This window comes from Triplophysa rosa, linkage group LG17 (assembly GCF_024868665.1).
Source record: "Triplophysa rosa linkage group LG17, Trosa_1v2, whole genome shotgun sequence".
Classification (NCBI taxonomy): domain Eukaryota; kingdom Metazoa; phylum Chordata; class Actinopteri; order Cypriniformes; family Nemacheilidae; genus Triplophysa; species Triplophysa rosa.
In genome coordinates this window covers 23,786,235-23,804,853 of record NC_079906.1, presented here as the reverse complement: position 1 = coordinate 23,804,853, position 18,619 = coordinate 23,786,235, and the positions used below count along the sequence as shown (strand labels likewise).

Genomic DNA, 18,619 nt, shown 5'->3' with positions numbered 1-18,619 from the left:
GTGCGTTGCATTGCATTGATTTTTGATGTAGCACTGCCATTGTTGAGTTTTTGCCACATAACTGATGTTTACACATATTCCACAGAGAACAATATCAATAATTTACACAATGGTTCTGATTACGTGTTTACATGTGCTTGGTTCTTGTGTTGGTGTGTAGCTTTGTCAACAATCAATGAGTGTTTGTGCATTTTGTGATGGTTCTTCTTGAGTTCATCAGGAACATTCTCAAGGTTCTGCAGGTTCTTTGCAGCATTCTTTCAGCATCTGCACAGTGATGTTGACATTCAGTCAGTGCTTTCACTGTAGCCAGATTGGTAGAGCGTTACATTAGCAATGCGAAATTCACGGAGTCCATCCCATACACCAATACCGATCAAAGAAAAGTGTATAGATTATGTGCACTCTACTGTAATTCACTTTGATTAAAGTGTTTTATGGGAAACAATATCTTATCAAATATAATACTGGCTTTCAGAAGCTACTGTCAAACCAAAAATATAATTTTTGATATTTTTTGCAAGTGGGTGCAGAATGCTGTAGTTCATTTACACTGAACAAAATTATAAATGCAACACTTTTGTTTTTGCCCCCATTTTTCATGAGCTGAATTCAAAGATCTAAGACTTTTTCTATGTACACAAAAGGCCTGATTTTAGAGTGGCCTTTTATTGTGGCCAGCCTAATGCACACCTGTGCAATAATGATGCATCTAATCAGCATCTTGATATGCCACACCTGTGAGGTGGATGGATTTTCTCGGCAAAGGAGAAGTGCTCACTAACACAGATTTAGACAGATTTGTGAACAATATTTGAGAGAAATAGGCCTTTTGTTTACATAGAAAAAGTCTTAGATCTTTGAGTTCAGCTCATGAAAAATGGGGGCAAAAACAAAAGTGTTGCGTTTATAATTTTGTTAAGTGTATGTAAGTGAGGATAGCAAAATAAAATAAACTGTGACATATTATACCCAAAACAAATGTCACACAGTGGACTACCAGTAAAACTAATAGAAATTTGGGACCAAAAATTATTCAGACACGTTGACCTCACCATGTTTTGTGTTTTTTTCCTGTAATTGCTAATGCGACCGTTTTACACCACAGACTGAAGAAAACTTAACATTGCTTGGTAATTGGTTGCCCTAAATTAGTATTATCTAATTGTGTACTTAAATGTAACAGCTGACAGCTATTCAACCTAATCATTACATAGACTACCTTTCTGTTAAAGTCATCTGACATTATAAAGATTCATTTGTTCTAACACAGTTTAACACAGAGTTCTTGTCGTTTTTTATGACCATTTTCTAAACTGTAGGCAATAAAGTGTCATAATGTGAGAAATGTTGAAGGTGACTGAAATTAAGATACATTTAAATTTTTCCCTGAAAACAAAATGTCAGTCGACCAGTTGATTTATTTGTCTAAGTCTAAGAGCTTTTCTCTGTGTAACTCTGGTCATTTCTAACATCAAAATGATGTAATGTAACATGACACGGGAGCTCTATGACCTGCACATTTCTGTATGAAGTCATTGTAATTCTTTTGTGTCAGCTATTATACATTTTCAAGATTTTATAGTAGTTCACAAGATATGTTTGTCTACGTTTTCAATTACGGTGCCAGCAGCAGTTGATCAGATACTGCTGAAGTGTGTTAAAGCCATTCATATGTTTGGAGTGTTGCATGCCATCTGTAAGAAACGGGAACTGTAATATAACATTTCTGTCATCATTTCTTCACCCTCATATGGTTCTAAACCTGTACTGTACATGACCCTTTTTTCAGTGGAACACAAAAGGCAACTGAGTGCTTTACATCTTCAACACTAGAAATATATAACAATGCACTCACCTTGTTGAGAGAGAGAGAGACATGCATGCAAGAGCCAGTCGTTTGTGCTGAAATTACAGTCTTAAAGATGATTTTAAAAGCAAACTTTTCAAAAAGACATAAATAAGAACGCTTTATTTACAATAAGAACAATAACTATTGGCAACCATTTAATTGCATTTATTTATAACTGATTATTTGTTTTTATGCATCGTTGCAGTAATTGTTCACATAGGCATCTCAATGCAAAAAAATATTATTTTCAACAGCCATAGTTCTCTGGGTTCTGCAAAATATATTCTTTTGTGTTCTGCAGAAGAAAGTCATAGAGGTTTGAAATGACGTGGGGCGATTAAATGATGAAAGGATTTTCAGTGTTGTATGAACTATTTCTTTAAATCACTCTCTCCTGCAGATATGCTGTAGTGTGCTGATGGTACAGATGAACATGGGCTGTAACGTTGCCCTCTTGCTCTTTTGGGGTAAGCTAAGTCATCCAACAGTAATTATGCACATACATTTGTTAACTCTTGTGTCTGTTTTCATGTACACCAGCAGCCAAACATCTGATTTCATTCTCACACTGACTGTCAGTGACACAGATGCAATTGAGATATCATCTCACACACACACGGACAGAGAAAGGGGATTCTTCTAATTCTTTATTTCTGTTTATATTTTGCAGCAATCTGTCATTATTTATTTTTTCCAGTTCACTGCCAAACCACTACTCCCTCAACCTCTGCCCAATATCCAGTTCAGTCTGTAGATGGATCTCCCTCAACTCTTCCCATAGCTGTTTCATTCCCCTCTGCTGCTCACAACACTTCTAACTCTCCGACCACAGCGATCCTACAGTCTGTAAATGGACAAGAATCTGCCGGAGACGTAACAATGCCTGAAACACATACTGTAGGCTCCATCACATCTAGAGATGGCAAAACAGCATCAACTGTCCTAACACAGCCTGAAACAGAATTAACTGAATCATCACAGTCTGAAACAGCATCAATCGTCTCATCACAGTCTGAAACAGCATCAACCGCCTCATCACAGTCTGAAACAACATCAACCGCCTCATCACAGTCTGAAACAGCATCACCCGCCTCATCACAGTCTGAAACAGCATCAACCGCCTCATCACAGTCTGAAACAGCATCAACCGCCTCATCACAGTCTGAAACAGCATCAACCGCCTCATCACAGTCTGAAACAGCATCAACCGCCTCATCACAGTCTGAAACAGCATCAACCGCCTCATCACAGTCTGAAACAGCATCAACCGCCTCATCACAGTCTGAAACAGCATCAACCGCCTCATCACAGTCTGAAACAGCATCAACCGCCTCATCACAGTCTGAAACAGCATCAACCGCCTCATCACAGTCTGAAACAGCATCAACCGCCTCATCACAGTCTGAAACAGCATCAACCGCCTCATCACAGTCTGAAACAGCATCAACCGCCTCATCACAGTCTGAAACAGCATCAACCGCCTCATCACAGTCTGAAACAGCATCAACCGCCTCATCACAGTCTGAAACAGCATCAACCGCCTCATCACAGTCTGAAACAGCATCAACCGCCTCATCACAGTCTGAAACAGCATCAACCGCCTCATCACAGTCTGAAACAGCATCAACCGCCTCATCACAGTCTGAAACAGCATCAACCGCCTCATCACAGTCTGAAACAGCATCAACCGCCTCATCACAGTCTGAAACAGCATCAACCGCCTCATCACAGTCTGAAACAGCATCAACCGCCTCATCACAGTCTGAAACAGCATCAACCGTCTCATCACAGTCTGAAACAGCATCAACCGTCTCATCACAGTCTGAAACAGCATCAACCGTCTCATCACAGTCTGAAACAGCATCAATCGTCTCATCACAGTCTGAAACAGCATCAACCGTCTCATCACAGCCTGAAACAGCATCAATCGTCTCATCACAGTCTGAAACAGCATCAACCGCCTCATCACAGTCTGAAACAACATCAACCGTCTCATCACAGTCTGAAACAGCATCAACCGCCTCATCACAGTCTGAAACAGCATCAACCGTCTCATCACAGTCTGAAACACCATCAACCGCCTCATCACAGCCTAAAACTACACCTGCTTTTCTTCTCACCAGTGAAGAGCTCTTCGTCCAAACATCTTTTTCACAGAGCCCACAACATCCTACAACAACATCAACTACAGCTGTGCCTTCTCAACAAACTCAGGTACCGTTATTCACACATTTATATGGACACACACTATCTCAATGATAAAAATATGCTCACCTCACCTTACATTCTAACATTTTTTCACAGGGTGTCATATTTTTTTCACAGCAAGCATCATCAACACAATCTACAGAAACATCTTCCACCACTCAAGAAAGTCAGATATCTACAGACGCCTCGTTAGATTCACCTTTTGTTCTCACAACCATGAGAAATGCCAGTTTAGTTCATTCCCCAGTGACTACCCCTCTAGCTCCTGGACACAGCGGCTCAACAGAGCTCAATTATCTAGGATCAGCAGCAACTACCACCATGGACGAAAGCATATCCTCAATACCAACAGACTCGTCACAGTCTATCAACACCGCTACAAGAGAAAACACAGATACAGCTTTATACTCAGAGAGAGTTGTTTTTTTTATAAACCCACCTCATGCACCAGAGATTCAAACCATTACCTTTAATCACCCGCTGGTGTTTCAGGCCACCATTATGAAATCAAAACCTACAGAACCGTGAAATACCTCAACTGTAAAGCTGAAGTATGTTGTTGCTGTAATCCTAGAATTAAACTAATACATCTACAACATCAAACCTCCTTCGCTAGAGAGTGAGGATATCCAAACCGCTACAGATATTGACATTAACAATAACATTTTATCCACAGTTTCATTCAGTTAATCTCTCCAATGCAGCTGCACCTTAAAGGGGTAGTTTACCCCAAAATGAACATTTGTCATGAATTACTCATCTTGTAGTTGTTCCAAACCAAGGTTATTTTAGTTTACTAAAATTCAAACTTTGAAAACGTTCCTGTTTGTTGAAATTAAATTAAATATCAACCTAAAAACTATTGGAAAAACTTACAAAATATAAAGCAGTAAAAAATATAAAAATAAACCAAAAAAAAAAGAATTAATCTTATATAGCAACATTAAAAACTGAACTATCTATTTAAATCAAGAAAGTATTTTGACAGTAATAATGACATACTTCAGCTTCTGTAAAAGTGTTGCATGTACTGTATGTGCGTAGGTTATGTTTCAAACATCTTTAAAGTTCATTTCTCCCCGTTTTCCTTGCAGTACATCATATCTGATGCAGCCCCGTCCCAGGCTTGCGTTGAGCCAGTTTTGCTTTTTCAAGTTTGTTGGGGTTGCTAAAAGACAGAAATATTTTGAGAATAATTACAACAGAAACAGAAGCTTTCTGCTAGCAGACGGGAGGCAAGAGAATATAAAGAATGCACTTAACCTCCGTCATTTTCTGTGGTTGCCAAATGCATCATTAGCTATTCCAGTAATTTAAACGTCAATCAGGTCTCACGTAACTAAGCAGTTAAAACAAACAAAAAATAGAACTACTGTAGGTGCCTTTTTTCATAACAGTTTTAAAAAGAGTACATATATGTGTGTGTGTGTGTGTGTGTGTGTGTGTGTGTGTGTGTGTGTGTGTGTGAAAGACACTGTTGGATCTATTACTATTTTTATTTGAAAATGTAAGAAAGTCAAAGATAAAAAAGAATTTTATTTGTCAGTATGTTGGCTACAGATGGATGTTAGATGACTTTTATTGCAATATGTTGTAGGAATTTATCCAACCCTTTTAGTACCGTGCATTGATTATTGATTCTGAGACCTACACTCTAAAAAAAGCTGTAAAAATAGGGCACAATATACTGTATTAATATGAAGGAATTTTCTGTGTTCATTTTTAGAATGGTTTTACCTGTATTTTACATTTTGCACTGCATTCATTTGCATTTTAGCATTAATGGAAATGTCTGTAAAATAAAGGAAAATGTACTGGTAATTTTCTGCCAGTACTTTATATGTTTTTTTACGGGATTTTTTTTTACAGTGTACTTGTCCAACAGGTCAAACCACAGAAAAGACAAAAAACTATTGCAATAATAATGCAACCATTACGGTATAGAGATATGCTGTCAACATCACACTCTTCATGATCATGGGTGGTCATGCACATCCGTCCACAACCAAAGAGGAAAGTTACAAAATCTTCTCTAAAGACTTTCACACAGTGTTTGTGCATCTTTCAAAGAACTGGATGAAGTAAACCTATCCCAATTATGAACTTTATTCCTGTTCAAAGATATTTTAATTACGTTCATAAAACAAATCTGTAGAAAGTTGCTCATGACTTCTTTGACACTTTGTCACAGTGTGAAGTAAATGTCATGTTAAACAAAGAAAGTATGATGCTTTGTGTAGAGGCCCTTTCAGTAACCTTGGCCATGACAAGATTCAGTATTAGAGAAAAGGGCTGACTCTTCTCATGCTTTTGAAGTTACTTTTCTTGTACGGGTGGCAAGAAAACTGTCTGTTTAATAAGATCTCATGTGTCTAGAATTAGCGATCTCTGTCGACATCATCAGTCATGCAGAACAGTGATGACACCGATATATATTTAAACGTGAATGAATTTGTGTTTCTGTAATACACTGCATTTTATTTATTTCCATTCCAGTGGAATAACGCCACAATCGCAAGGTTTAATTTCACACGAAATCGATTGCAGTCTGTATTTTAAAGAATAGACCTGCTAAGCTACATATTAAAGGAGTCGAATGCTGGTATGTTACCATACCACTTGTCAAGATGATGATCCTATCATTATTTTGCGGTCAAGCTGGAACTCACAATGCTAAACATGAATAACAGATATTTGTCACATGACTCTGAACAGACCTAATAAATCATCCGGCATCTGAGGAGTGCATCACTTTGAATATTGGGACTTAACGTGCCCATGACAGCATCTGACTTGGACTAAACACAGAAATCTGGTGAGTTTAATGACTTCATTTGAACATTTTAAAATGCAAATGACAAAAGCAGGCTTTCTAGAAGAAATGAACATTAAAGATGTCAGTGATACTTGCGGTTTACCATCACATTTATTCTTAATGTTCAGTGTAGTATCTGTGGATGTTTTGGGGCTACATTTCTTCACAACCCTTTGGGGAAGAAGTAGAGATTTCCTAAGCTTCTGTGATGTTTAAACAAGGCTTTTCAATAGAGTTGAGCAGCATCAACACAGAATTATATGATGTGATAATACATCCCAGTTCTTGCAAAGTGACATACTTTATGGAGTTCATACTTTGCCAAACTCACAACTAGTGGCATCCTCAGCTGAGCTTTTCCTGCCATTACCTTCTGTCTCTAAAGGTTCCTATAAAATCTTTGTTAGGTGGTATAAAGAAGATTGGTGTTGCTCAAAACAGACTATGAAGTAAGAAAGGCATTTTAAAGGGATAGTTCAGCCAAGATTGTTTTTATCATTTACTCTTCAGAACAGAAAAGACATACTGATGAGATGAGATATACTCTTCAGAAAAGATATTTTGAAGAACGTTGATAACCAAACAACATTGGAACCCCATTGACTTCCATTGTATTAACACAAAACCTCAAACTTCTCAAAATATCTTCTTGTTTGTTTTGAACCACACGAGCCGGAACACAGAATGATGACAGAATGAATTTTAATGTGAATTATCTCGCTCGACCTGATTTTGCCAAGTTGTTGATGTCCTCAAGGCAACATTTTTATAAATAAAACCTAAACCCACACCAAACCCCAACCCTAACCATAACTTACCCCTAAAACCAGAGGGAAATGAGAAGTGAAAAACAATGGTCTGAAGCACCTAATCCTGGTTGGAAGATTAAACTTGAAATAAACTGTAAACTTATTTCTGGAATCTGATTGGTTGATTAAATGTTGTCCCAGGGTCAATATGATGTTGTCCTAAGGATATCAACCACTTGGCAAAAACAGGAGAGCCGAATTATCTCTTTAAGAACCATCGGCACAAAGGTTCAGTGTTAAAAAAATCTTATATTTGTAAAGATGTTTTGCAAAACAAATAACACTTTACATTAAGGTACCCTTTATAAAGCATTTATAAATGTGTTCATTAATGATTAATAAGTCGTTTACAAATGCTTTATAAAGCAGTTATAAATGCATGAACAAAAAGGGGGATTCTAACAAAATACCTGCCAAATATTGAGCCATTGTAACTCACATGTTATAAATGCTAAATAAATGTATTTATTTGTTATTTATTTGACTCAAAAGCAGATTCATTATTATCTTGATGTTGTTTGCAGAATAGGCTGTCAGACTGGAGAATGTAGGGTGTTATGTTGGTTTTTCTTATTGTATAATAACTTCCTTGTAATTGTATATGGAAACTTTTTCGAACTCGTCCTAGAGCTTTTCACCGATTTGTACGAAATTTGGTATGTAGCATCTAGAGACCTTGTTAGATGCGGGGTGTCATGCAGAGTCGAACGATATCCAGTTTTCTCATGTCGGCCATTTTGGGTGTCGGCCATATTGAATAATGTAGCAAAATGCTGTATTTTACGAACGCATTAGTGTATCGTTATGAAATTCGTTATGGGTCATGAGCACCATGCCCTAAAAGAGCCTGTAAAGTTGACAGATTTTCGTGGGAGTCATGACCTTAGATTTTCGGAATCCTTGCCGAATCCAACGATACCAAACATGCCAGGTTTCGCCTTACGGTTTGGCCTGTAGTGTGATTTAGCGCAAATAAAACAATCGTAGGAAACACGGAACATTTAGTGGCTTCTTCTATTTCTATGGCCAAATGTCAAAATTTCCATGGTAAGTGGCCGAAAAATGCACGTGTATTTTTTTACTTTTCTGAGTGTGCTTTGTGTATTGACACAAAGGTTTGTCCGTATCATCATTGGCACATCTTGTTAGCCCCATATAAATTTGGTGACAATTTCGTGGCCTAATGGTTAGAGAGACGGACTCGTGACCAGAAGGTTGCCGGTTTGATTCTCAGGGTCGGCAGGTAACGACTGATGTGCCCTTGACCAAGGCACCTGACCCCTACTTGCTCCCCGGGCACTGCAGTGATAGCTGCCCACTGCTCCGGGTGTACGTGTGGTCACCACTTGCTGTACGTGTGTTCACTACTCTCTGGATGGGTTAAATGCAGAGGTCACATTTCGGGTGTGGGTCACCATATCTGACTAATAGGTCACTTTCACTTCACTTCAAAAGTTATAAGCAATTTCCTGTGCTCTAACTGCCTTTCCCTGTGTTTTTAAACTTGGGTTTACAAAATGTGATAATCTGACATGTCCAAAATATTTCCTAAATCTGCCATTGGGGGTGTCGCCCACTTGAAATTTTGTCGTAAAATGCAGTATTTTAGAAACGCAAAGGTGGATCACTACGAAACTTGGTATGGTTCTTCAAGGTCATGTTCTGAGAGGACCTGTAAAGTTATAGGCCTAGTGGTCAAGAGATATAATGAAATTTATTAATCTGCTTGTAACATACGAGGAAATCAACATAATGTTATTCGATTCACATTAGTATATTTGTTGGCTCAAGCCGCGTTCATTGATATCAAAGTTTTCATATTCCACTGTACTTCCTGTCTGTCATATAGAATTATATAAAAAACATACTTTTTCGAACTCTTTGCACAAAAGCTGTCTGATTTGCACTGCATTTTGTATATAACTTCTAGGGACACCCCTAAATAAAAGATAAAAAAAGCTTTTTGATTGATCAAATGGTTCTCAAATACAACCTTAATGAAATCAAGTCGAGCACACCAAAGGGTCATTTGGCTGTATCTTCGCGACACTTTTGTGTATTTACACAAAACTTCGTATGCATTATCACTGGAAGATCTTGTTCCTCTCACAATAGTTTGGTGACAGCGCCAACTTGTGGTCAACAGTTATAAGCTATTATTGTCACGGCTGGCGTGGTGAAGAACCCAAATGCAGGCAATGGCAGTGAAGGGGTTAACAAGACTTTAATATTACAAAAAACACGCAAAACAAAAACCCACAGTGGGGAACAAAACACGATAATGAATGGAAGAACAGAACAGGCACATAAACTGACTTGTCACGGGTGGTGGTGAAGAACCCAAGCGCAGGCAACGGCAGTGAAGGGGTTAACAGATATTTATTTAACAGAAACACAAACAAAAACACCCACAATGGGGAAAACGAAACTGATATATATATATATAAAACAAAAGACTTCCCACGAGGGGGCAAAATGAAAACAAGACAAATAACTAAACTCAAGGAACTCGACACAACGTCTTAAACTAAAACAAGGCAGGATAAAACTAAAGCAAAAACACAAGACTCACAGTTCTCACACAACACAGGACACAGGAACATGGGCAACGGCATGAACACATACACAATACAATCCACGAGCACAGGACAAAGAAACATGAGGGTAAATATAGGAACACAAACGAGGGATAACGACATGGGACAGGTGTGGGACATTAAACACTCAGGGAAACATAACGAGGAAACGAGAGGAATGGGGCCAATGACAAGACACTGGAGAGAACGTATATTATAGTCAAAAGGACAATAATATGTTTCTCTCCACACATAACCAAAGACTTTGTCATGGCTCTGCTACAGGACCAAGAAAAACATGACTAAGGAAGCAGAGCCATGACAGACTAAACTAAAATACAAGGACTAAACACCACACTGAACAAAACTACAAAGAACTGACAATAACTAAACTCACACAACAACCAGGAACAGGAACACACAGCACTAGGCACGGGGGTAGTACACAGACAAGAACCATATACAATGAACGAACACAGGACAATGAAACAAGAGGGTATATAAAGGGAACACAAACGAGGGATAACGACACAGGGCAGGTGTGGGTAATCAAACACTCAGGGAAAGATAACAAGGAAACGAGAGGAGCGGGGCCAATGACAAGACACTGGAGAGAACATATATTATTGTCAAAAGGACAATAATATGTTTCTCTCCACACATAACCAAAGGCTTTGTCATGACTCTGCTACAGGACCAAGAAAGACATGACTAAATGAAGCAGAGCCATGACAAAAGCCCTCCCTTTAATGAGCACCTCCAGGTGCTCACCAAGGGGTAGATGGACGAGACAAGACCGACTGAGACAGTGACAACAACAGACAAAACATGGAAAACAAAATCAGTGGCAGACAAGACAAAATAACAATGGGATTGGGGTGCGACAATAAAAATAACAAACAAGGGAGGGGGNGTGAAAGACACTGTTGGATCTATTACTATTTTTATTTGAAAATGTAAGAAAGTCAAAGATAAAAAAGAATTTTATTTGTCAGTATGTTGGCTACAGATGGATGTTAGATGACTTTTATTGCAATATGTTGTAGGAATTTATCCAACCCTTTTAGTACCGTGCATAGATTATTGATTCTGAGACCTACACTCTAAAAAAAGCAGTAAAAATAGGGCACAATATACTGTATTAATATGAAGGAATTTTCTGTGTTCATTTTTAGAATGGTTTTACCTGTATTTTACATTTTGCACTGCATTCATTTGCATTTTAGCATTAATGGAAATGTCAGTAAAATAAAGGAAAATGTACTGGTAATTTTCTGCCAGTACTTTATATGTTTTTTTACGGGATTTTTTTTTACAGTGTACTTGTCCAACAGGTCAAACCACAGAAAAGACAAAAAACTATTGCAATAATAATGCAACCATTACGGTATAGAGATATGCTGTCAACATCACACTCTTCATGATCATGGGTGGTCATGCACATCCGTCCACAACCAAAGAGGAAAGTTACAAAATCATCTCTAAAGACTTTCACACAGTGTTTGTGCATCTTTCAAAGAACTGGATGAAGTAAACCTATCCCAATTATGAACTTTATTCCTGTTCAAAGATATTTTAATTACGTTCATAAAACAAATCTGTAGAAAGTTGCTCATGACTTCTTTGACACTTTGTCACAGTGTGAAGTAAATGTCATGTTAAACAAAGAAAGTATGATGCTTTGTGTAGAGGCCCTTTCAGTAACCTTGGCCATGACAAGATTCAGTATTAGAGAAAAGGGCTGACTCTTCTCATGCTTTTGAAGTTACTTTTCTTGTACGGGTGGCAAGAAAACTGACTGTTAAATAAGATCTCATGTGTCTAGAATTAGCGATCTCTGTCGACATCATCAGTCATGCAGAACAGTGATGACACCGATATATATTTAAACGTGAATGAATTTGTGTTTCTGTAATACACTGCATTTTATTTATTTCCATTCCAGAGGAATAACGCCACAATCGCAAGGTTTAATTTCACACGAAATCGATTGCAGTCTGTATTTTAAAGAATAGACCTGCTAAGCTACATATTAAAGGAGTCGAATGCTGGTATGTTACCATACCACTTGTCAAGATGATGATCCTATCATTATTTTGCGGTCAAGCTGGAACTCACAATGCAAAACATGAATAACAGATATTTGTCACATGACTCTGAACAGACCTAATAAATCATCCGGCATCTGAGGAGTGCATCACTTTGAATATTGGGACTTAACGTGCCCATGACAGCATCTGACTTGGACTAAACACAGAAATCTGGTGAGTTTAATGACTTCATTTGAACATTTTAAAATGCAAATGACAAAAGCAGGCTTTCTAGAAGAAATGAACATTAAAGATGTCAGTGAAACTTGCGGTTTACCATCACATTTATTCTTAATGTTCAGTGTAGTATCTGTGGATGTTTTGGGGCTACATTTCTTCACAACCCTTTGGGGAAGAAGTAGAGATTTCCTAAGCTTCTGTGATGTTTAAACAAGGCTTTTCAATAGAGTTGAGCAGCATCAACACAGAATTATATGATGTGATAATACATCCCAGTACTTGCAAAGTGACATACTTTATGGAGTTCATACTTTGCCAAACTCACAACTAGTGGCATCCTCAGCAGAGCTTTTCCTGCCATTACCTTCTGTCTCTAAAGGTTCCTAAAAAATCTTTGTTAGGTGGTATAAAGAAGATTGGTGTTGCTCAAAACAGACTATGAAGTAAGAAAGGCAATTTAAAGGGATAGTTCAGCCAAGATTGTTTTTATCATTTACTCTTCAGAACAGAAAAGACATACTGATGAGATGAGATATACTCTTCAGAAAAGATATTTTGAAGAACGTTGATAACCAAACAACATTGGAACCCCATTGACTTCCATTGTATTAACACAAAACCTCAAACTTCTCAAAATATCTTCTTGTTTGTTTTGAACCACACGAGCCGGAACACAGAATGATGACAGAATGAATTTTAATGTGAATTATCTCGCTCGACCTGATTTTGCCAAGTGGTTGATGTCCTCAGGGCAACATTTTTATAAATGAAACCTAAACCCACACCAAACCCCAACCCTAACCATAACTTACCCCTAAAACCAGAGGGAAATGAGAAGTGAAAAACAATGGTCTGAAGCACCTAATCCTGGTTGGAAGATTAAACTTGAAATAAACTGTAAACTTATTTCTGGAATCTGATTGGTTGATTAAATGTTGTCCCAGGGTCAATATGATGTTGTCCTAAGGATATCAACCACTTGGCAAAAACAGGAGAGCCGAATTACCTCTTTAAGAACCATCGGCTCAAAGGTTCAGTGTTAAAAAAATCTTATATTTGTAAAGATGTTTTGCAAAACAAATAACACTTTACATTAAGGTACCCTTTATAAAGCATTTATAAATGTGTTCATTAATGATTAATAAGTCGTTTACAAATGCTTTACAAAGCAGTTATAACTGCATGAACAAAAAGGGGGATTCTAACGAAATACCTGCCAAATATTGAGCTATTTTTAACTCACATGTTATAAATGCTAAATAAATGTATTTATTTGTTATTTATTTGACTCAAAAGCAGATTCATTATTATCTGGCTCGTGTATATATTTTTTTACTTTTCTAAGTGTGCTTTGTGTATTGACACAAAGGTTTGTTCGTAAAATCATTGGCACATCTTGTTAGCCCCATATAAATTTGGTGACAGCACCACATAATGGTCAAAAGTTATAAGCAATTTCCGATCACACTTTATTTTAAGGTCCAATTCTTGGTATTAATAAACAATTAACTATGACTTTTGCCTCAGTAAACTCTTAATTTGTTGCTTATTAATAGTTAGTAAGGAAGTTGTTAGGTTTAGATATTAAGTAGGATTAGGGAAGTATAATATGATCATGTTGAATATGTGCTTTATAAGTACTAATAAACAGCCTATATGCTAAAAATAGGCATCTAATAAGCAACTAGTTAGTAGTGAGAATTGCTCCCTATACTAAAGTGTTACCCAATTTCCTGTGTTCTAACTGCCTTTCCCTGTGTTTTTAAACTTGGGTTTACAAAATGTGATAATCTGACATGTCCAAAATATTTCCTAAATCTGCCATTGGGGGTGTCGCCCAATTGAAATTTTGTCATAAAATGCAGTATTTTAGAAACGCAAAGGTGGATCACTACGAAACTTGGTATGGTTCTTCAAGGTCATGTTCTGAGAGGACCTGTAAAGTTATAGGCCTAGTGGTCAAGAGATATAATGAAATTTATTAATCTGCTTGTAACATACGAGGAAATCAACATAATGTTATTCGATTCACATTAGTATATTTGTTGGCTCAAGCCGCGTTCATTGATATCAAAGTTTTCATATTCCACTATACTTCCTGTCTGTCATATAGAATTATATAAAAAACATACTTTTTCAAACTCTTTCCACAAAAGCTATCTGATGTGCACTGAATTTTGTATATAGCTTCTAGGGACACCCCTAAATAAAAGTTAAAAAAGGCTTTTTGATTGATCAAATGGTTCTCAAATACAGCCTTAATGAAATCAAGTCGAGCACACAAAAGGGTCAGTTGGCTGTATCTTTGCGAAACATTTGTGTATTTACTAGTGCTGTCAAATTAAATTAAATTAATCGCGATTAATCGCATCCAGAATAAAAGTTTGTGTTTACATAATATATGTCTGTGTACTAGGCATATTACCTTTGTGTTTATAAACACATACACATGCATATATTTAAGAAACATATAAAATATAAAAATTAATAAACATTTATATGTAATTTAAATTATTGGTAAATATAAATAATTCACCTAAAAATGTATATATATATATATATCAATTTATGTGTATGTTTTTGTATTTTTAAATACAAATGTAAACGCAAACTTTTATTCTGGATGCAATTAATCGCGATTAATCGTTTGACAGCCCTAGTATTTACACGAAACTTGGTATGCATTATCACTGGAAGATCTTGTTCCCCTCACAGTGCCAACTTGTGGTCAACAGTTATAAGCTATTATATTGTGCTCTTTATGCTTTTACATATCTGCTGTGCAGAAACTAATCTTCAGAAATGTCCACATGTATTTCCTTGTGTGCCCTTGTAGGGCTTGACCCCGTAATTGCTGCTTGCAGCTATTTTTTAAAATGTTCTTGAATGTTTTAAGCTTTTAAGCAGTTAGAAACATTGATATTTTCTTTTATTAACAATGTGACCATTATTGCAGCACAACATCACTGCTCTTAACTGTAGAAAGAGCAGATATGCTTATTTGAAGAACAGGTCTAAGGTTATTCCTGTTGTGATCAAATCATCACAAATTTCAGTCACACTTCATTTTAAGGTCCAATTCTCGGTATTAATAAACCATTAACTATGACTTTTGCATCAATAAACTACTAATTTGTTGCTTATTAATAGTTAGTAAGGTAGTTGTTAGGTTTAGGTATTAGGTAGGATTAGGGAAGTAGAATATGGTCATGTTGAATATGTGCTTTATAAGTACTAATAAACAGCCAATATGCTAAAAATAGGTATCTAATAAGCAACTAGTTAATAGTGAGAATTGGTCCCTTTACTAAAGTGTTACCCAAATTTATTTCTGCTATGTGCCAAGCCGGGTTGGTGAGGAGGCCTAGGGGGACATATTTTTCTTGGGCTTCTCCAAAAATTGTCTAGCTAGCAAATCAAAAACTTAACATTGCATATGCTTTGTAATTTTAATCATAGAAAAATGTTTGAATTATGCATGTCATCAACTATGATCATATTACTAGAATTATTACAAGTTGGCCTAGTACACCAACTAAAACCGTCCAGAACACAGAAAAATAATCCTTTCTTGTGTGTCTATAGAACATCATGAAGACCCAGCGAGGAGCGCTAATGGTGTTTCTGTTAGCAGGTTAGTCCATTTCTTGATTTTTATTCTTTCTATTGCCATTCACAACATATTTTAATATATATATATTTTTTTCTTATTAATCTTATACAGCAGTTACAAGTTTACAGTATGGTACAGTCTCATCTTCAGGAGCAATAACTACAACAAACACAGAAACTACTTCACAATGTCTCAATTTCACTGTAATTGTCACATTTGCTACCAATGAAACGTTTGTTCCTGAACTGTCCAATCAATCTTCAGAAACATATAAAAGTCGAGCAGAAAGAGTCAAACTTGAGGTAAATTGTTTTTCAAACACTTAAACACGTTTAAAGGAGAATATGTAGTTATCATGAATGTCAAAATACAGTAAACACATGATTGCTAAAGTATTGTAACAGTCAGACATAGGAAAAGTTTCTTCCCTCAGGCCATCTAGCTCATGAACAGTTAAATGTTCTACGGTGCAATAAAAACATGTGCAATACACGACTATATACTCGTATTTATTATACATATGTTGTTGATATAATATTCAGCTATCCACATTCCCCTGCATAACTTGTATATAACACAGTATCATTTGTATATAGCACATCTGTACATACAGTATACTGTCTATTGTCCTTTTTGTCAAATGTGTATTGTCTCTCAAATATTTATTTTTAACATTTTGTTACCTGTGCCTTGTCACTTTTTTAACCTGTATATGTACTGGAAGCTTCTGTCACTAAGACAAATTCCTTGTTGGCAATAAAGCTCTTTCTAATTCTGATATTAAAACAATCTCTGTCATTTCTTGCAATCATTTCTTTCTTTATAAAGTGGTTCTGTGGTGGAATTCACTGTTGATAATAAAATGTTTTCTGCTTTTTTCTACAGTTTGAGACAGCCTTGAAAAGCAACATGAGCATTTTCATTGAATTAACAAATATTCAGTTCATGTAAGTCTTTTTTTAAGATAATGAATTTCTACGAATTACATATATAGTGTATATGGCTATTATTCTGCAGAATTGTCTGTCAGTATTTCATTGATTAATCAAACTAAAATGTGTTCTCTTTTTTTCTCTTTTTCTTTAGTAATAATGGCACAGTCGTCACAGAAATAACTTTAGTGTTCAACTACATGCCTGAAAACAGTCAAATTACAATCATTATTCGGGCAGCTGCTACATCTTTTATTATCATAAATGGTAAGACAATCAAACATCAGCATAAATGCAAAGTAGAGTCACAGTGGAACACAAATCCAAACTGAAGCGACACAGAATAATTAGAGATATTAAGGACTATCTGGAATCTTATTCCATTAACTCAAATTCTACTGCTTGCATTTGTGTAAAGTCTGTTTCTTATACAAGTGATACTTGATGTGTTTATAAGCAATTTTACTGACAAACAAGTTGAATGTGATGATGACTTCATGCTCACATGGCATTACTGTTTTAAAATGACAGCCACTGTGTTTATAAAATGAATACATTTAAGAAAAATTATTTGTCCCTGCTGTACCAAAGCATGATCTTAAAACCAATGTTTGTGTACCATTGCCGTCATGTCAAACTGTGTTTTCTATGACATTTTTCCTATTGCAGCTAGGAAGGGGAGCCAAAAATATAGCTGAACATTTACAATTTAGTTTGTAAAGTTAAGACCAAATTTCAATCCAATTTCCTTTTACATGATAAAGCAAATAAAAAATCATTGTTTTGTTAGAGAGTGGTTTTCTTAATGTTGTGGAAAACTAATATAATTTTTTATTTCTTGATTGGCAACTACCAAAACAACAGACCCATCCATTACAACACCAAGATGCCAAACTACAGCTCAACCAACAACTTTAACCTCACCATCAACAACCACAAGTCCACCAGAAACAACCACAAGCCCACCTGCAACAACCACAAGCCCGCCAGAAACCACAAACCCACCAGAAACAACCACAAGCCCACCATCAACAACCACAAGTCCACCAGAAACAACCACAAGCCCACCTGCAACAACCACAAGTCCGCCAGAAACCACAAACCCACCAGAAAAAATCACGAGCCCGTCTGCAACAACCACAAGCCCACCATCAACAACCACAAGTCCACCAGAAACAACCACAAGCCCGCCTGCAACAATCACAAGCCCACCTGCAACAACCACAAGCCCACCTGAAACCACAAACCCACCAGAAAAAATCACGAGCCCGCCTACAACAACCACAAGCCCACCTGAAACAACCACAAACCCACCTGCAACAACCTCAAGCCCACCAGAAACAACCACAAGCCCACCAGAAACAACCACAAGCCCAAATGCAACAACCACAAGCCCACTTGAAACAACCACAAGCCCACCTGCAACAATCACAAGCCCACCTGCAACAACCACAAGCCCACCTGAAACAACCTCAAGCCCAACTGAAACAATCACAAGCACACCTGCAACAACCACATGCCCACCTGAAACAACCACAAGCAAA

General features: G+C 36.9%; 2 protein-coding genes across 2 annotated transcripts in view; both read left to right on the top strand.

Annotated features, from left to right (window-relative positions):
* LOC130567635 (uncharacterized) overlaps positions 1-6,869 on the top strand; it is a 59,736-nt gene extending 52,867 nt beyond the window's left edge. The window contains 2 exon segments of the mRNA XM_057355872.1: positions 2,864-4,066; positions 4,178-6,869. Coding sequence (XP_057211855.1) covers positions 2,864-4,066; positions 4,178-4,253 — 1,279 coding nt within the window. The 3' untranslated portion in view covers positions 4,254-6,869.
* Positions 6,870-11,181: 4,312 nt separating this feature from the next.
* LOC130567634 (mucin-2-like) lies at positions 11,182-18,616 on the top strand (the record flags this gene model as incomplete). The annotated part of the gene is made up of 6 exons (XM_057355871.1): positions 11,182-12,524; positions 16,116-16,164; positions 16,255-16,445; positions 17,029-17,090; positions 17,230-17,342; positions 17,940-18,616. Coding segments are annotated over exons 2-6 (1,086 nt in total), but the record flags the coding sequence as incomplete, so codon positions are not given.
* Positions 18,617-18,619: the final 3 nt, after the last annotated feature.